The 18,638-nt window shown below is 39.2% G+C and overlaps 1 protein-coding gene across 1 annotated transcript in view; it reads left to right on the forward strand.

Annotated features, from left to right (window-relative positions):
• The first annotated feature begins 1,106 nt into the window (after window positions 1-1,106).
• Window positions 1,107-18,638, forward strand: part of SLC23A1 (solute carrier family 23 member 1) — a 258,391-nt gene continuing 240,859 nt past the window's right edge. Inside the window, exons 1-2 of the mRNA XM_075206009.1 lie at window positions 1,107-1,460; window positions 17,436-17,549. Of these exons, the coding sequence (XP_075062110.1) occupies window positions 1,107-1,460; window positions 17,436-17,549 (468 nt within the window). The remainder of the gene's footprint in view (window positions 1,461-17,435; window positions 17,550-18,638) is intronic.

Raw genomic sequence — 18,638 nt, forward strand, 5'->3', positions numbered from 1 at the left:
GCCAAGATTTGGTGTATGCACGTACGACTTTGTGTGGTGCCACTGTATCATTTTATATTAATATTTTTTATCTTTATCTATATTATTTATTCAGTATTTTGTACTTTTATTATATTTTAATAGCAATATTTGTTAGAATAAACAATATCCATTTTGTAATCGTTACTCCTGTCATTGCTGGATATACATATATCCTATGCATATATATTCTAATGTCATATTTTAGTCACAATATTTTCTTAATACTCTAGCGCCTGTGTACCCTCTCTGTTTTCAATTTATGGTTAGAGAGTGGACACTCCCTCTCATAGAGCTGCTGAGTTTTACATTACCTCATATTTATATATAGGTTCACATATTATTAGCTGTGCGCTTCCTTGATATCTGTTTTTAATCAAGAGTTCTGGGCTATGGTATCAGAACTGCGCTTGGAAGTTACTGCGCTGGGATCACACACAGATTTCTTGAAAAAAACAGATGAATTATGTGTATTCCAGTCCCAGCCCAACCAGGACTTAACTGCCCTTCATAGTGAGCTGGATCTTCTCAAGGAACAATTTGAGGTCGCTGTCTCCCGGGAGACCTGGGACTAGAGACACGTTTGTTCATGTTTGTAGCTGACTCAAGTTCCTTGTCTCTTCTCAATGGGGATCTCTGGACACGATGCCACTCTGGTCTATTTTATTTTTCTCTTTTAGACGACCTCCTCACTATTAATATTGCTTCACTCTACAGGGAAATCTTTGCCACTCCTCTTATTCACTAGTACTGTCCATTTTATTACTGTTGACCAGCTTTCCTGCTCCCACGGTTCCCCACTGGTCTCTAGACCCATCCTCGTTTTTTGGCTTACCAAGCATCCCCCCTCATTTCTGGTACCTATGTTGTACCTCTCATTCAAGCCTGGACTTGTTTCTGCTTCAGGAGCCTGGTCTCCCCCTCTTTCCTGTTTTTTTCTGTTCACTCTGAAGTCCCTGCTTTCTCTCTGCACCCCTTGTGCTTAGATCCTCCATGACTCTTAGATGCCTCTTACTGAATGCCAATGGCTTGAATTCCCTTACGATGGCTTTATGGCAATTTTTTGTAAAACTTTTCTGGTTCCCCTCATGTCCATGCTCCTGGAGCTGTACAATTCCATTCTCCTAGGCTGCAAATTTGATCCAGCCACTCCCCATGTAGATATTGTGGTGATCCCTAATCCCGGCCAGGATCCTCAATCTTGTAGTAACTACAGGCCTATATCCCTTCTAAATGTGGACCTTAAACTGTTTGCAAAGTTTCTTGACAATTGCCTAAACCGTGTGATCACCTATCTGGTCCATCCGGACCAGGTGGATGTTGTACCCGGGCGCCAGGCTTCGGATAATACGCGGCAAGCTATTGATTTGACCGATGTTTCTAACTTGCGCGGTACCCCAACCCTGCTCCTAGCTTTGGTTGCAGAGAAAGCATTCAACAGGGTGGGATAGCCCTGTATGCTGCAGACCCTGGCAAATACGGGAATGGGGGATCCCTTCCTACCCACTGTAACGTCTCTGTATTTTAATCCCACTGCATCCATTTTGGCAAATGACTTTCAATCCTTCCCATCAGCGATCTGCAACAACACTCTCCCCTCTCATATTCACATTCATGATCAAGCCACTTGTCCGCAAAATTAGGTTTCACCCAGATATATCAGGAATCGCCCGCCAAACATACACTATATGGACAAAAGTATTCGGTCGCTTGACCATTAACACTAACAGGGACTGTAATAACATTGTATTCAAATACACATACTTTAATATGGATTTGGTCCCACCTTTGCAGCGATAAGAGCTTCTACCCTTCTTGGAAGGTTTTCCACGAGATGTTGGAGTGTTTTTGTGGGAATTTGTGCCCATTCATTCTGTAGAGCTTTTATGAGGCCAAGCACTGATGTTGGATGAGAAGGCCTGGCTCGCTATCTACGTTCCAATTCATCCCAAAGGTGTTCGATGGGATTGAGGTCAGGGCTCTGTGCCAAGTTCTTCTACACAGAAGTCAAGCTCTTCCACACAGAACTCCTCAAACAGGTCACATAAACTCTCTCAAAATGAATGTCCTCCCACATCTCCTGTACCTTTTCCAAACCCTCCCATTAAAGTCCCCGTAAGCTCCTTTCAACTCCTTCAACAGCTGGCTACTAAATTTGTTTGCTCGGTGAGAAAGCCGAGAATTCGTATGACGATTATTCATAAGCCCACACAGGAGGGAGGGCTTGGTGTTCCTCACTTTCTTAAATATTACCGAGCTACCCATCTCACCAAGTGTGTCCTACTTCACTTGCCTCCCGACCACCGGATTTGGGTGGACATTGAAGCTGCCCTCTCCAACACCTACTCCCCTGCCACGCTCCTGTGGCTCAATCCTCAGCACCGCCCCCCCTATCGCAGATCCCCCCTCCCCCAGGGTTTTTGCTCACATGCTGTTCTCACATTGTAATGATATATGACCTGGCTCCTAATGCTTGGCGTATGACTCCCTTTTGGAACAACCTTTGCTTTCCTCCTGGCACTCATCCGACTCAATTCTCATGTTGGGCCCATGCAAAATTAAATTTCTTAATGACATAGACCCCTTTCAACTGTTCCCCTCGTTGGCCGACCTACAAACACAATACTGTATCCTCTTGTCCTGTTTCTTTAAATACCTACAACTCTGCCACTGTTATGACACCATCAGACGTACAGTGACTGACATGCTCCTGACATTTTCATTAGTATCCATTTGCTCCTTCCGTCCTTCCTCTAGAAGTCTTATCTACACTTTATATTGCCTTATTTTGCAATACAAATGGCCCCCTTAGGAGCCACATGAACTCAAATGGGAGGAGGACATGGAGGAAATGCTCAATCTGGAAGACTGGGAAAAAATTTGCCTTCATATAGCTAATACCTTAATCTCTGTTAAAATTAGTGAAAACGCTCAAAAAATATATTATAGATCATACCTGATCACACATAGGTGTATATTTACTAAGCTGCGGGTTTGAAAAAGTGGGGATGTTGCCTATAGCAACCAATCAGATTCTAGCTGGCATTTTGTAGAGAGCACTAAATAAATGAAAGCTAGAATCTGATTGGTTGCTATAGGCAACATCCCCACTTTTTCAAACCCGCAGCTTAGTAAATCTAGCCCATAGACTTTACACAGGCTCTCCCCATTATGTTGGTGTCTGTGTAGATAGGTGTCCCACATTTAGAGGCACTGTCTGAAATTGATCCCCTGCTGGAACTACATACACCATTTCATATTTAACACTATGTGTCTCTTCCTGCCTCCCGTCCTACTCCTTACTTCTGCGTCCCCTGCCTGATGTCCCTAAACATACTCAAAAACTTATCACACACATCCTCAGTGCGGTAAAATATCAACTCGCAATACTTTGGATAAACTTCATTGCCCCCTCCTCTCCCCTCCATTATTAATCGCATCTGACAGGTTTACCACATGGAATATATTACAAGCATATTGCATCACACCCCTGCTCCTTTCACTCGTGTCTGGAGCCCCTGGACAGAGTACCATGGTTCTCTCCCACCCTTGGCATTCTAACCGTTCTGACCCCCCTGATTATCCGTACTTTTCTCATATTGCACAGTTGTACCAGTGTCCTCTAGTGAGCAGTGACTTCTCCCTCTTCCCTCTTTTTCCCTCTATTTCTCTATATTGTTTTCCCTCCATTCCTCACTTTCCCCCATTGGCGTGTTGACCATGCCAAATTTCGTTTGTATCATTCGATGCCTTACATTTATGTGTGTTTTCTGTTCATTGCACCTCCAATTGATATCTTTTCATATATGCTTGCTCTTTGGTTTTTTCCTATGTCTTGCATTTCCTTTTGTAAAACCCAATAAAAATGTTTATTAAAAAAAATAATAATAATATTATTACAGTGCATAGCCTCCCTAGACATTTTAGTGTTTTTCATAATAACAATGTAGATTCTTGCATTTAAAGGGTTAGAACAGATACCTATCAATGTTAGAGCTGAGAATAGGGAATTACAGTTGTCCAAAAGGGAATCCATTTTATCCTTTTGTCGTTTATCTGCCTCTTCTGACCATTTTCATTTTCAAGGACCTACTCCTGAAAACCTTGCACCAGATCATGTGATGTGTCACATCCCAGCCACTGATAGGCTGGGAGAATGCTAAGCGGTGTTGAGGTAGCTGGGAGCCACAGCATCACATGGAACTCAAGCTCTTCGAATGCAGCAGGAGGAGAACTGCTGGAGAAAGATAACATTTGACGATGGGCCTACCACCCTGCATCCATTATGAATAGGCCAATTTTAATATTGCATCTTTCATCCATATATTGGTGACATGTAGGTGCAAATTATATATTATTTTACATAGACCAACGTTTTTTGCTGCCTGACCTGAACTTAGTGGCTGTTTTGATCTCAATTTTTCAATGGCTGATTTTATACCGCTTGTGGCTGGATCACTTATAAATAACTTATGGTATAAATTTGTTTAAAGGAAATAAAGCAGGACGCTTATTTATATTGTTGCAAATGTGCTGATTCTTGTTACTGTGTATTAGAAATATTCTTATTTTATTATATCGTGTGGCACTTTGTATAGGAAATGCATTAATTTCTGAGGTATTAATTTGTAACTTCTGAGACAAGATGTCATGATTGGATTTGTATAACTTTTCAAAAGAAAATCCCTTGTGTAAATTCGACCTTTTCATCACAGTGGTGAACACGTCTGTTTGTCCTGTATACACAGCAGGTGGGGCCGCTGCCTCTGTCTGTGTGGCTTGTACCCTGCATCTCAGATCCTGTTTGAATATTGCACATAGCAAGTTTTGGGATATAGCAGATTAGTGTAAATTTTGTTAACTTTGCATTGCATTTAAATCCATGTTTTGGGAAACCTATTGCATCCTGAGTCTAAAAAAAAAACTCAGTCTTCCTCAGCCAGCAAAGAGTTCAGGGGGCTGGCTTACCCCCTGCTAGGCTGTGTCCAAAATGTATGAAACAGCACTGGTTTTTACTGAAATGTATCATTATTGTTCCATCTGACTTTCTGATCACTGGTACCTTCAACTAGTGTGAACTGTCCTTGTCAGGACACTTGAGCTAAATAAATACAACTTGCTTCAAGACCTGTTTGACAACTTCTTCTCTGCTCTAATTTCCTGTGACCTACAGATTAGACCCAACTCTAATCCTCAGCTGTTCTGAGGTTTAGACTCAGCTTTCCAGCACCACTGCACTGCCCGCTACCCAGCAGCTCTGGCCAGTGTGATAGGCCAGGAAGGATCCTCCACAGCAACCCTGATCTATAGGAAGAAGTCAGGTGTACCAGCCCAGGTGCACCAGCAAGGGGTACACTAGCAGCGACAGTTACCCAGAAGGAACGCGGTTCTGGATGATCTTAAGGAGTCCATTGGTGACAGCATTGTAAGCCCTTCCTACTATGGTGAGGGCGCAATTGTGATAAAGAAAAGGAACGGTGGCAAAGAAAGCCAAGCCGGTTCCCAGCAACAACAGACAGGGTTGCATAGGCGGTCCATCCTGTAATATTGTTCATATACATATCTGTATGATATTGCCTACCTTGCCTCTCTCATCCTTTTATTGGTTGCTATTTATAGTAATATTGATCAGTGACTATAGCTATATGATGAGACCTGGGATCAACTGAGTAATATTGAACACAGTGGGCCTGATTCAACAAGGCACACATTTTGAGCGCAACCGACAGCAGGATGTGCCTCTGCCATAATGACAAACAAAACCCCAGCTGCTCAACACAGCTTAATTCCCTAGGGAGTAGGGTCAGCAAAAAAATGTGCAGCCCTCTCTCTACGGACACAGTCCCATGCTGAAAGCTCTAGGGCTCTTCCCACATCCCTGGGTGTTGGGTGGGGAGTAATAGTGTGTGAAAAATGTATGAAACACTATTTACTTTGTGGAACTACAAGTCCAAGCCAGCCCGGGCTGCCATTAGCAGTCTAGGCATGCTGGTGCTTGTAGAATTACAAGCAGCAGCATATGCATGGCAGCCAAGGCATGCTGACACTTGGAGAACCACAAATGCATGCATGCCCTGACACCCAGGAACCGCTAAGCCATGAAGTCCCACAAAGAAAAATTTAAATATACCAAACCCTTGTTTTCAACCACATTAGTTTAATATAAATAAAATACCTTGACAAAAAGGTAAATAAATCAGACACCTCACTGTAACCACATAATTTTATTAAAAATAAATAGCTATATACTTACCATCTGATATCTTCATCTTTAATAATCCCATACAAAAACACATTCCCAGGTCCAGTAGGTGTCAATAAAGAAAGCCCCCAAAACATTCCTGTCACGGGCACTAGGAGTCTTGCCCAGGAATTCACCAGATGACTGGGCTTACCAGAGTAGTGAAGTTCACACAACGGTCCTCTGGTAGCGGGGTGACTAGCGGAACAGATATCACAGCAGATGGAGAGAGAATGCCAATAAATAATAGGAAAGTCAGTGACTTACAGCAATCTTTGGTCAATGAATCAGTGACTAGCTGATATAGTGGAAAGGCAGATTTGAACACGGAGATCAGGATGGACGTGAGTAGATGCAGGGAGGTAGCAGGGAAGTCAGTGGTCTGCGTACAGCAAGTTGTACCACTGCTTATGGTGAAGAGACTTGTCCAGGTGCAGGTAGGTAGCGGGGAAGTCAGTGGTCTGCGTATAGCAAGTTGTACCACTGCTTATGGTGAGAAGACTTGTCCAGGTGCAGGTAGGTAGCGGGAAAGTCAGTGGTCTGCGTATAGCAAGTTGTACCACTGCTTATGGTGAGAAGACTTGTCCAGGTGCAGGTAGGTAGCAGGGAAGTCAGTGGTATGCGTATAGCAAGTTGTACCACTGCTTAATAGGTGAGGATGTGTACAAGTGTTGATAAGTGGAAGCATACAAAGATAATAGGATGCAGACACTGAGAGCACAGAGGAACTTGATCCCAATAGGTATGCAGCGTATCCAACAAAGTCTATATAACGGTATGTGTGGCGCTGCTTGGTAGAGACTGGCTCAGCACAGATATGCAGGCCAATAATGGATAGTCAATCACAGTTATGCATATAACGACTGAGTAGTACGGTAAATTCCAAACAGGTATGCAGCGTAACAATAACAGTCTATAGCGGGTATGGATACCGCTGCTGAGCGTGGAAACTTGTCCTAGCGGATATAAAGAGTAAACGTAGAAAGTCAATAACAGCAGAGAGACGCTGGACGGCAGAGACGAGTGTAGGAACCACAGGTGAGTAGATCCGGTAATCAGAGTCCAGCTGAGGACACAAGCAGGAAACAGGATACTGTAGCAGGTATGGAAACCAGCGATGAGTAGCACAGGGAATCCACAGGAACTGAAGACACTAGTAGTACACAGGAGATAGTAGCGGGTATGGAAACCAGCGATGAGTAGATCAGGAATCAGCAGGAAACTGAAGACACTAGTAGAACACAGGGGACACCTTCAGAGACTCACAGGGAATGAGACTCCAAGATCAGGCAATGAGGTAATGCACACAGGTGCCTTAAATAGGGAGTTGCCTGATCAACCAATTTGGATTAAAAGCAACAGTCACAAGAGTTCTTGGGAGCTGCGCATGCGCAGTCCATTAGGATGGCGGACGGCCGCGGTTTAGGACAGGTGCCGGCAGGAAGGCTAGGGAGCCACGCACCAGCGTAGAGGCACTCACGGTCCGGTGAGTGACAATTCCACCAACATTTGAAAAATCTTCTTTTCTTCTGTCTTGAAGGCAAAATAATCCACAGGATCCTGCTTGGCAAATAAATAAACCCATAAACAGCACAATGTTAAACTGATTCTCTGTGGTAGATCAGCCCGTGCAGAATGAAATATTAATAGACGCAAATTTTATTTATATGCTAGGGGGTTTCCCATTGCAGAGTGAGACTAGCTCCACAGCTGGTGCAAGAGATACGGTACAAAATTGGATTACTATGATGGGAATTGCTGAGTATGCTCGTACTGTACATTGACTACGGTGATATATGCAATAATTAAATTTCTGCAAAAAAGGTTCTTTGAGAAAAAGTATGAGAGGTTTTATTAACAAAATAAAAGCTAGCGCTGTGATAATATTATCAAATGTCAATTCTGAAATTCTGCCAGTCTAGAGAGCAAGCAGTTTTTTTTAACAGTGAAAACAAATAGGTTGTATATGCCATTTTACAATTGGTTGAAGTAGTATGTAGGCGTTCCATGATCCATTGAGATCCCAAGTCAGTGATGGGGTTTTAAGAAGTTTTGAATGTCTTTGTCTACTAATACTGATTAGGAACATATTTTCTTAGAATTAACTCTTCAAATGTGGTTCACACCTCTTTCCTCAGCTCACAGACAATAAAATTAAAATAAAAAATACCACATCAAATAAAAGGATAAAAATAAAATAAGATAAAACAATATAAATATATTTCATGCTAATATATTGGTTTCATTCAAAAATACCTTTGACAAATACCCATTTGATAGAAATATAGCATGATAGTTCGTGTAATTAAGGTTTTTTTTAGTTCATACAGTTCTATAATTTCTTCCCCTGTATTACTAAATTTTTCAATTTCTGTACTCACAATGTATACCAGTATTGTTGAAATTTTGTAAGAAAATATTAATACAAAATAGATACTCAATTATGTTCCTAAAGAAAATAAATCTTTTAATGCAACAATGATTTTGAAACCATGCACCAAAACCCTGAAGACCAAATTTTTGGTTATCTAACTACGTAAACCATATTTCTACTGCAGATAATGTCATGTTATGTATGTTTGAAATTTTTTTTTTTTCGTTTTCACTACTTTATCCCTATAGTTATCAGTTATCCTCTCTGGATTATCTTTGTCATTTGCCAGATAAATACAGCATTATGCTCCATACTTCTTCTGTAATGTTACACAATAACCCCTGTTTGTGCAGTAAGATGGTTTAAGACCAATCTATGTTGTATTATTTCTGTTTTGAAAACTTGAAGTTCTCTTGCAATATATCAAAGTTTCATCATACACATTAGTTATTTCATTTATCAATGTACCTAAACCTTTGATGTTATACCAATTCATATTTATATGTGCAATACCTGAACATTCTAATAAAAGCAATACTTGTATACCAGTTTATTCACTAATAAGTTCTGATGCTGGTTGTTTTACACTCTTTATCACTTTTTTTCTTTATTGTACTTTTGCTGTACAATTTCCTTTAAATCATAATGTGTAAATATATTAATAGCTGGAATCACTTTACCTAAATAACATGTTCCCCCTGAATTCCGTGGTAACTACTTATATGCCTTACTTTCGCATATGTAATTTATATTATCTGGTAGAATAAATGGCATTACTACATGTAATATATCTGAGCAGAGATTATATATAAACTTTCCATACTTATTATTCTCTAATTGCTCTTTACAATCACCATCTTGTAAATTTATATTACAATATTTTGATGCTACCTTTCTCAAAGATTTGTTCTGTCCAACATATCTAAATTTTGGATTTTGAAATGCAGGACGTTCCCAATTCCCTCGATGTTCACTTCTTTCCTCAATTGGTCTATTAAATATGGTAACCACCAATTCAAACAACTTCAGCTCCCAGTTTTTTTTCTTGTATAGTTGAAAAATGTATACATATAACTTTCGGTCAATACATGTGGCAACAATTTTAGGTAAGGAGGCATAGTTCATTATATTTCCCAGCAACTGGTGTTCCATCTGGCAAATTAAGCAACTCTGTAAAGTTTAACGGTATTGGCAACAATCCAACATTTTGGTGTCCATATAGTGTATGTGTACATGCTTGTCCTATCATACCATGATACAAGTCTATAGGATGTTGTTTTTTTAAAAAAAAAAATGTTCTTGGTCCTCCTCACACCATTTTACACCTTTCTTCAGAAGGGTTATTACAATATTGACATACACATATTTCAGTTGGCAGTTTCTCACCACAATCTACAGGCTCATCTCCAATTACTTGTCATTTAATTGTACCATTATATGTGTTATTATTGTATGTGTTATTAGTTGTTTTTATGACTATATGCCCCCATTTCTCCAGAACCACTACCAGATATTACCATCAAGTCCTTATTAAATAGTAATATAATGTATAAAAATCAGAGAACAAATCATACCTATAGCGATGGCAACAGTAAAAAGGATATTTTACTTTGATTTCAGGGTCAGATTCTTCTTCCCAAACAACATCATTGTCAGAGTTCTGAAATAACTTGTTATAACTGGTTATATCTGCATCTTTCCAGGTCACTGTCTGATTGTCTACCTTCTTGTAGTGCGCTGCATCAATCTAAGTATCTCTTTCGGCAATGTTCAATCCTGTGGTCATTCCCATAGATCTGTCAAACAACTAAAACATAAAAAAATTCTGACCATAACATATTCTCCTGGCTGAATATCCTGACCGTTCTCAATAGGCATTTGTGGTACAATCAGTTTTAAAGTCTTTTGTTGCTTTTTTTAACTGCTTACTCATCTCAATCAGGTACTTAACAGTTGCATCTTGAGTGCATTTTAGTTTATTTTTTTTAAATAAAATTTTATTGAAATTTCATTAAAATCAAGGATGTGAGGGAGGGGTACAAAAAAGAAAAGAGGGGGGGGTTGAGATTGGAATGTTAATATATACATATCAGAACAAGTGCAAACCCACAATACATTTATTTATTAAGAGAATGAAAGTATGAGAGTATCTCAGTGTGAGATTGCAGATATATGAATCAAAATAGTACAGACAGATGTATAGATCGTAAGAGAGAAAGGGAACAAGGGGAGGAAAGGGGGGGGTGGTGAGAACCGGGAAATGTTAGTAGGGGGAGAAAGAAGTAGGGAAAGGTGGGGAGGGGGATATATGAAAAAATGTGTAAAGAACGCTCATCTCCTTTGTGAAAAACAAACAAACAATCAGAGAGGACCTTAGGTATCTATGTACACCCTCCATGTGTGCCATGTTGATAAAGATAGATTGGGATTGTCGGGAAGTAAGCTAGTGATGTGTTCCATTTGATATATTTTCCAGATATTGGCAACTAGGGCATGAACTGTGGGGGGTTCAGGATTTTACAATATTTTGCAATTAAACATCTGGCTGCAGTTAGAATATAACCAGGAAGTTTCCATACCAGTGGATTTATCGTGGTAGACAAGGCAGAAGGAGTGATAAAAAGGAACTGACAAGTGTGTGAACTTATTAATAAGTTCTAATACTTCTTATCAAAAGGGTTCAATTTTAGGGAGTGAGTGCATGCTGTATGCTGATTTGGTTGTCTTCCAAACAAAATCTCATATGGGGAGATTGAATGGAACTCTGTGAAATGTTCTGATGCTATGCAATACAAGAGGTAATACCTCTAACCAAACCATTCCTGTACCCTTCTTTACTTTACTCAGCTTATTTTGGTTAATTCATTCCACTTTGCCACTTACTTGTAGTCTACAGATGTATGTAGCTTACTTTTTACATTGTCTAAAAAAGACTTCCCTAGTGAAATGTGTACCTCTGTCACTCTGTCATTTGTGATATACTATATCTACTCACAAATTAGTATACCAAGTTCTATTGCTGTTCATGCTGCAGTGCAACTTGCATCTGGAAACATGTTGGCGCACACTAGTAAACACTGTAGATTATGACATTTTGGCATTTGGATGAAGTCAATTTGCATTACCTGGAATGGGCCCTCTGCAGGAGGGATAGGTGATGGTTCTACAGTTATGGCCTTACCTGGATTCTTCCTATGGCAAATAAAGCATGATCTAACTCTTTTACCTGCAAGAGAAACCAGGTACACACCTGTAAAATCCACACATACCATCCTTGCCTAAGTGAGTCAGACCATGGGCTGCTTCTGCAAGTGTTAGTAGGTAAGCCTTTGTGACCACTGGTCTAGTACACATCCTTTCGACTTCCAGAGGGCAACTTCCTGGGGATAACAAATCTTTTACAATCTGATTCATTTCTAAAAAGTAATCAACTGAAACAACAAATTCAGGCCCTGTAAAGAAATGTTAGTTAGTAATAGTCTTACTACACCTTCTGACTATACCTATTGCAACTTCATCTGCCCTTTTATTATCCAGTGCAACTGGATCAGTATTATTTGTGTGAGCTTGACACTTAACCACTGCTACTTGCAATGGCAACTGAATAGCATCTAACAACTTCAACTATCAGTACTCTCCTGATAAAGCTCCACCCCTTGTACATACTCATGCACACTAGGTAAGAATATTGCCACTATAATAAACAATAGGCCTATAAACGTCACCAAGTAACAGTGCTAAAACTCCAACTGCACATTCCTAAAAAGGCATAATTGTGACCTATTTAGTGGCAAGTGCATATGCAAAATAACTTGCAATTTTTCAGAGTAAAGATGTTTCAGTCCTTGAGTCAAGCAATGATCCAAATACTTAACCTGAGTCTGGCAAAATTGCAATTTATTTTTGGAAATCTTGTGGTCAGTATGATACAGGAATGTTAACATCAAACTAGTATTTGCAAGAACTGTAAGAAACAAAAAAGTTGTCAACTTCATATGGTTCAACATATGAAAGATTACAGGTCAATCAGATCATGACGAACAGCAGCAAAAAATGTCAGCTGCTGGACAGAAATCTGCACATGTGATTTTACTAAAGCCAACATCCCACCCCCACCCCTATGCTTGGTGTAATTTAAAGACACAAAGGCTCTTCCATTAGAAGTGAAAGGGTTGGGGAGGATAAGACAACTGTGGATTTCCATGCCCCTTACTCTCCCAATGTGGGTATGGGTGAGACAGGACGACAATATGAATAATGATATTGTTTCACATGTGGACAAGCATGACTAGACATTTTTTGGCAGTGTTATAAGGCCCATACACGATGTGGCAATAGAGTATCAAAAAAGTGTAAAATAATAGTAAGTTACGCCACGTAAGTTACTCTGGATTGTTTCTAGACATTTGGGACATTGGCTTATATCGGACTATTGGATATTACTACTTTTTTACACTTTTTTGATACTCTATTGCCTCATCGTGTGTGGGCCTTATAACATATCTAGTCGGCCAAAACGATGTGTCAGGACATTGTCTGCTTTTAGTACTCATGTTTCTGGCCGGAATGTGTTCTGTATAGACTGTATTATAATAAATACTTCAAGCACCTTAACCTGTATTATACATTCCAAACTCACCTGCGCCCAGAACCTGTTATATACATATATTCAGTTTCTATTTGGGAGGGTAGGGATTCCCTCCTGCACACTTTCAGGTTCACCACTGGCTGCTTTACATACTTAGAGAAAGCGCAACCTACTCCTCTTGTTCATCTCTATTTTCTGGCAGTGTCTGATTCTCTAAAGTTCTAATTCTAATTAAACCATCAATGATCTATGCTTCAAATCTTCTTTATCTTACCAATATTAACATCATGGTTAATTATTAACTCTTTAACTTCCACCAATGTTATAACCCTTCACTCTGGGGTTGCAATTTGAAGTCTGTTTCTCAATGTTTATACTAACCCTTCAACCAAAACTATAACAGCCATTTACCTATGCTCTTATTTAATGTGACATTTTAATCACAACATTTGCATTGTTATGTTTCCACCAATCAACTCACGGGAGAAAAGATACCCTCAACTGCGCAATATAAGTAATATTAGTCTGATTAACAGCATCATTCATGCATGGCATTTATTATTTGCAAGCGCTGCCATTTTTCTTCTTAATAGTCTGATCTGTTTTCCTATATGTTCACCATGTTACAGGACCATACAGTTGAACTGTTTGCCTATTCTCTAACATTTTAAACTGTTTCTAATATACTAAGGCATAATGTTATCCCTTCACAGCACCCTGCTCTTTTTCAGCTGATGCCTTATCTACTGGTTATTTCTGGTATTGCAGCCACTTAATTCAATTATTTTCATCTAGGAAAAAAAAATCCACTCAATTGTTAATATCATTTGATTTTCTGTCAGTAGATTTAGATTACTGCAAAACACTTTTCAAAGTCCCTAATGGCTTCCAGTTTTCAGCTTCAACTCTTCACAATGCCAAACAATACTTCAAAATTAACTTTGTTTTCTGAATGTTAAATTTTTAAATTTCTGTTTGCACATTTAAATTTTTTTTTTGAAAGGACCCTGTACTTGGAAACTGATTAGTCACATTCATCCACTCTTGTACAAATCTCTCAGTACAAATATTGTAGCCCTGCAGTTCAAACATACATTAGCAGTTTCATCTTGGAACTCCTTTTCTATCTAAATCTCTCGACAATCTATTTCCCATAATTTACTGATTTATCACACACAATATGTAAATTGATCATTATATATATTTAATTAGAATGTGTCCATGCAGTTCGCAAATTATTGTGACCCTACAGTTCCACCATTCAGAATATTCACTCAGGCCCCACGTCTGGAAAGATGGTCTCAATCTCTACAGTGTTTCTCAATGACTATGTAGATTTATTTACTTTCTATTTTTATCTCTTAACATCTCAACACTTATTATCATAGCACTCATACATACTGTCACAAACACGCTCCCAGCTGCCGTAACTTTTGGGTGTTCGCTGTATGAGGTCACACACAATTTCAGCCCGCAGTCTCTCTCTACCTATCACACAGGTTATACCCCTAGAGAATCGCCCCCAAACACAGCGCTTTCACACCCCCAGACACTTCAGGTTTGCCACCACCTATTGAATATGGGCAATAGGACCCCGATACACTGTCCCACACTGGCACACAGGCTTCTAGCTATTCACAGACTAGCAAGACCCACTCCAACACACAAAGGGTTACCTCTTCACACCTCTAGACTGTTACACAAATGTAAATGCAAGCACACACAGCTTGTTAATCAAATGTATCAACAAATCACACACTGGCATTCCAAGGGTTAACTTGGTAGAGCTTTCTCTTCTAAGCAGACTAATGGATTCGTTAGAGTATCAAGGATGCAACTTATTAAATTATAGATTTAATATACAAAAATACAGGGCATACAGATAAAAAAAATAATGAATAACAAGTAATAGATTGACATAACAAGCAAAGCAGTTTAAAATAAAAGGGGTTAGATTCAGATTTGCACTTGCATGAACTTGCATCCAAAGGGAAATTTGGCTTGGAAGATGGACAGCTTATCAATGTGAATTGATTTCCCAAAAAGTCTGACAATTGTCTGTGTCTCGTCTCAGCATTTTAAAGACCTGTCCCTGCCCCCAGGGGTTGTGGCCTGCGATACTTTTTCCAATCACCATTTGCCTGTTTTACTAACCAATTCTACTATGTGATCTAACTTTCCTGTAAAGTGTCACAACTATCCAATTTTAACACTAAAAAATTCCTCTATAATAATCCTGTATAGGCTTTCACATGCTGCCTACAAGGATCTCCAGCTGTGATCGGCCCCACACAGTCTATTCAAGTGTCCAAAACTCCCTCCCAGGCCAGGCTGTCTCACAGTAGGAGCCATTTGAAGCTGTCACAGAAGACACACTTATCTTTTCACACTGGAATGTGCACAGCCCCCAAATACATTTACATCAGACATTATATGTTACACTTTAACTTATTAATGGATTCATTTTATATAACATATTTACACTGCAGTTATGATTTATCCCTTATAAATAACTGCAAGCTCTCTATGTTCACGACACATAAATACTCTGATAAGCAGTTCACAAAGTAGCTTCTTTTGAAATTAGGCCAATACAATTTATTTGCAACACTTCAATAACAGAAATATATATATGTACTGTTTAGCAAAGTGGCAGATAAAAATATGTAACACTTTAAACCACTGGTTCCCAACTCCAGTCCTCAGGGACCCCTAACAGTGCAGGTTTTCCAGGTCACAAGTGAAATAATTAGTACCACCTGTGAATCTTTCAAAATGCGTCAGTTAGTTATTTCAAAATGTGTCAGTTGGTAATGAATACACTTGTGCTCCAGCAAAGAGATGGAAAACATGCACTGTTAGGGGTCCATGAGGACTGGAGTTGGGAATGACTGCTTTAAACCCTTGACTTTAAATTGTGAGCTGCTTATTATAAACAAAAATAATAATAATAAAAGTTCGTATTTCCACAACACAGATTTCAGTGGAAAAACAAATAGGCTAGACAGGCAGGCACTATTACATGGTGTACATTTTGTAAAAGGGTTGCATAAGTTACCTTCTTTCACAAAACAGGATGTGCACTTTCCACCAATTATTACAAAGTTTGTTGCCCAAGTGTCCCTACAAAGCAAAACTATTATTGAGAATATCTCAGCAGTATCTCCACTTGATAAAAGCAATAATTTAATTTCTGCAACAAAAGAACTTTAAGAAAAAATATTAAAGGTTTTATTAACAAAATAAAAACTAGCCTGGTGATAATACCAAGTTTCAAGTATGAAATTCTGCCTGTCTAGAGATCAAACAGTTTGTTTTAACAGTGAAAAAAATAGGTTGTATTACAATTCAAATGACATATTACAATTGGTTGAAATAGTATATAGGCCTTCCATGATCCATTTAGTGATAAGAAGTTTGGATTATCTTTACCCATCAATACTGATAAGGAACATCTGTTCTTAGAATTAACTCTTCCACTGCTACTCACATCTCCCCTCAGCTTACAGACAACATTATTAAAATAAAAAATACCAAATCAAATAAAAGAATAAAAATAAAATAAGATAAAACTATGTAAATATATGTCATGCTAATATATTGGCTTCATCATAAAATACCTTTGACAACGGGAACACCCCTCTTCTCTGCCTAGGACACTCCCCAATGTAGTAGGCTGTAGTATCTGTCATATGTGCTAACCAGCCCATAGAATAGGGCTGCAGTCATCGCCATATCTGCTGCTCAGAGTGATTTTGCGTTTGATATGCTCAATTAGCAGATATGTGCATTAATGTGTCAGGCCCATTAAGATCTATGGAAAAGAGACTACTAAAGGCCAAGACCATGACTAGCCTGGCTAAAGTGAATTCAATGAATGAGTTGTTTTCTTGAGCTATGAGCTAGTGTTCAGCATAGAAAAATCATAATATTTGGGGGTGAAGTAACCATCTAGGCAGAAAAAACAATCAAATGTAGGACAGCTTTTACAAATGGAGAGAGCAACATTTATCCAGAGCACACAGTTTCCCACTGTGATTTTTGTCCACTATTGTTTTATTGCCTCCCATAAACTTTACAGAACTTATTTATCAAGTGTACAGTCTAGAGACTGATCAGTTATCTTTAATATGTTAAAAGATTTAAAATCACTTTGGTTGAAAAATTACATTTTACTAATTGTATTACCTGCAATAAAATAATTTATTTCACAGAAAGATGATGTTGCAACGTTTGAAACAACAGATAAGAAAACTGCAGAATTTGACATGCTTTATAAGATTGAAGATGTTCCTCCATGGTATCTTTGCATCTTCCTAGGATTACAGGTACGTTAAAAATGTCTAAATTTTAAGGAGAATTACATAACTGTGTTTTACCGTAATACAGTTTAGAGAAATTATCATTAATATAGGTTGTTTGCTTTTTTTTAAGCTTTATGACCTAATGTTTTTCTTAAGGTTGCCCCTACCCCTAGTCGGAGCATTGTGCAGCTGTTATTCATGGGACTTCTCTATTTCTCTCACAGACTGAACAAAAATGAAGAGATTCCAACTTGTGATTTTGACCTATGCACCCATTTAAACATGGTTAACAAAATGATTTGATGATCTATATCAGACCTGTCCAACCTGCGGCCCTCCAGGTGTTGCGAAACTACATGCCCCAGCATGCTTTGCCAGTAGACAACCTGTTGATAGCTGGAAGGGCATGCTGGGACTTGCAGTTTCACAACATCTGGAGGGCCGCAGGTTGGACAGGCCTGATCTATATTATATAGCTTATTATATATTATATAACTTGCAGAGCCCTAGGAAAACAGCTGCACCTTGCAGCCCACATGGCTCTGGCTATGGGGAGTGTCACTGTAAAAAAAAATCATACTAGACACTACAACCTAACAACCTGAGGCTTTAAAGGAGCTGTACACACTCATTGCAGTTAATATCAAATGTTGGTTTTGGCAGCAGTTGTCTGGGGGAGTAATTTGAAACAGAAGTGGTATGCAGTACTGCAAAGAGCAACTTATGATTGGCTAGCAACCTGTCACGAACATGCTCCCAGCTGCCGTGACTTTGGGTGTTCGCTGTATGAGGTTACACACAATTCCAGCCCGCAGTCTCTCTCTACCTATCACACAGGTTATAGACCTATTGAATCGCCCCCAAACAGCGCTCACACACCACTATACACTTCAGGTTTACCACCACCTATTAAATAAGGGCAATAGGACCCCAATATACTGTCCCACACTGGCACACAAAACTTCTAGCTACCACAGGCTAACAAGACCCCCACCAGCAAACAAAGGGTTAACTCTTCACACCTCCAGACTGTTACACAAATGTAAATGCAAGCACACACTAAGCTTGTTAATCAAATGTATCAACAAATCACACACTGGCATTCAAAGGGTT

The sequence above is a fragment of the Mixophyes fleayi genome, chromosome 4 (assembly GCF_038048845.1).
Source record: "Mixophyes fleayi isolate aMixFle1 chromosome 4, aMixFle1.hap1, whole genome shotgun sequence".
Taxonomy (NCBI): domain Eukaryota; kingdom Metazoa; phylum Chordata; class Amphibia; order Anura; family Limnodynastidae; genus Mixophyes; species Mixophyes fleayi.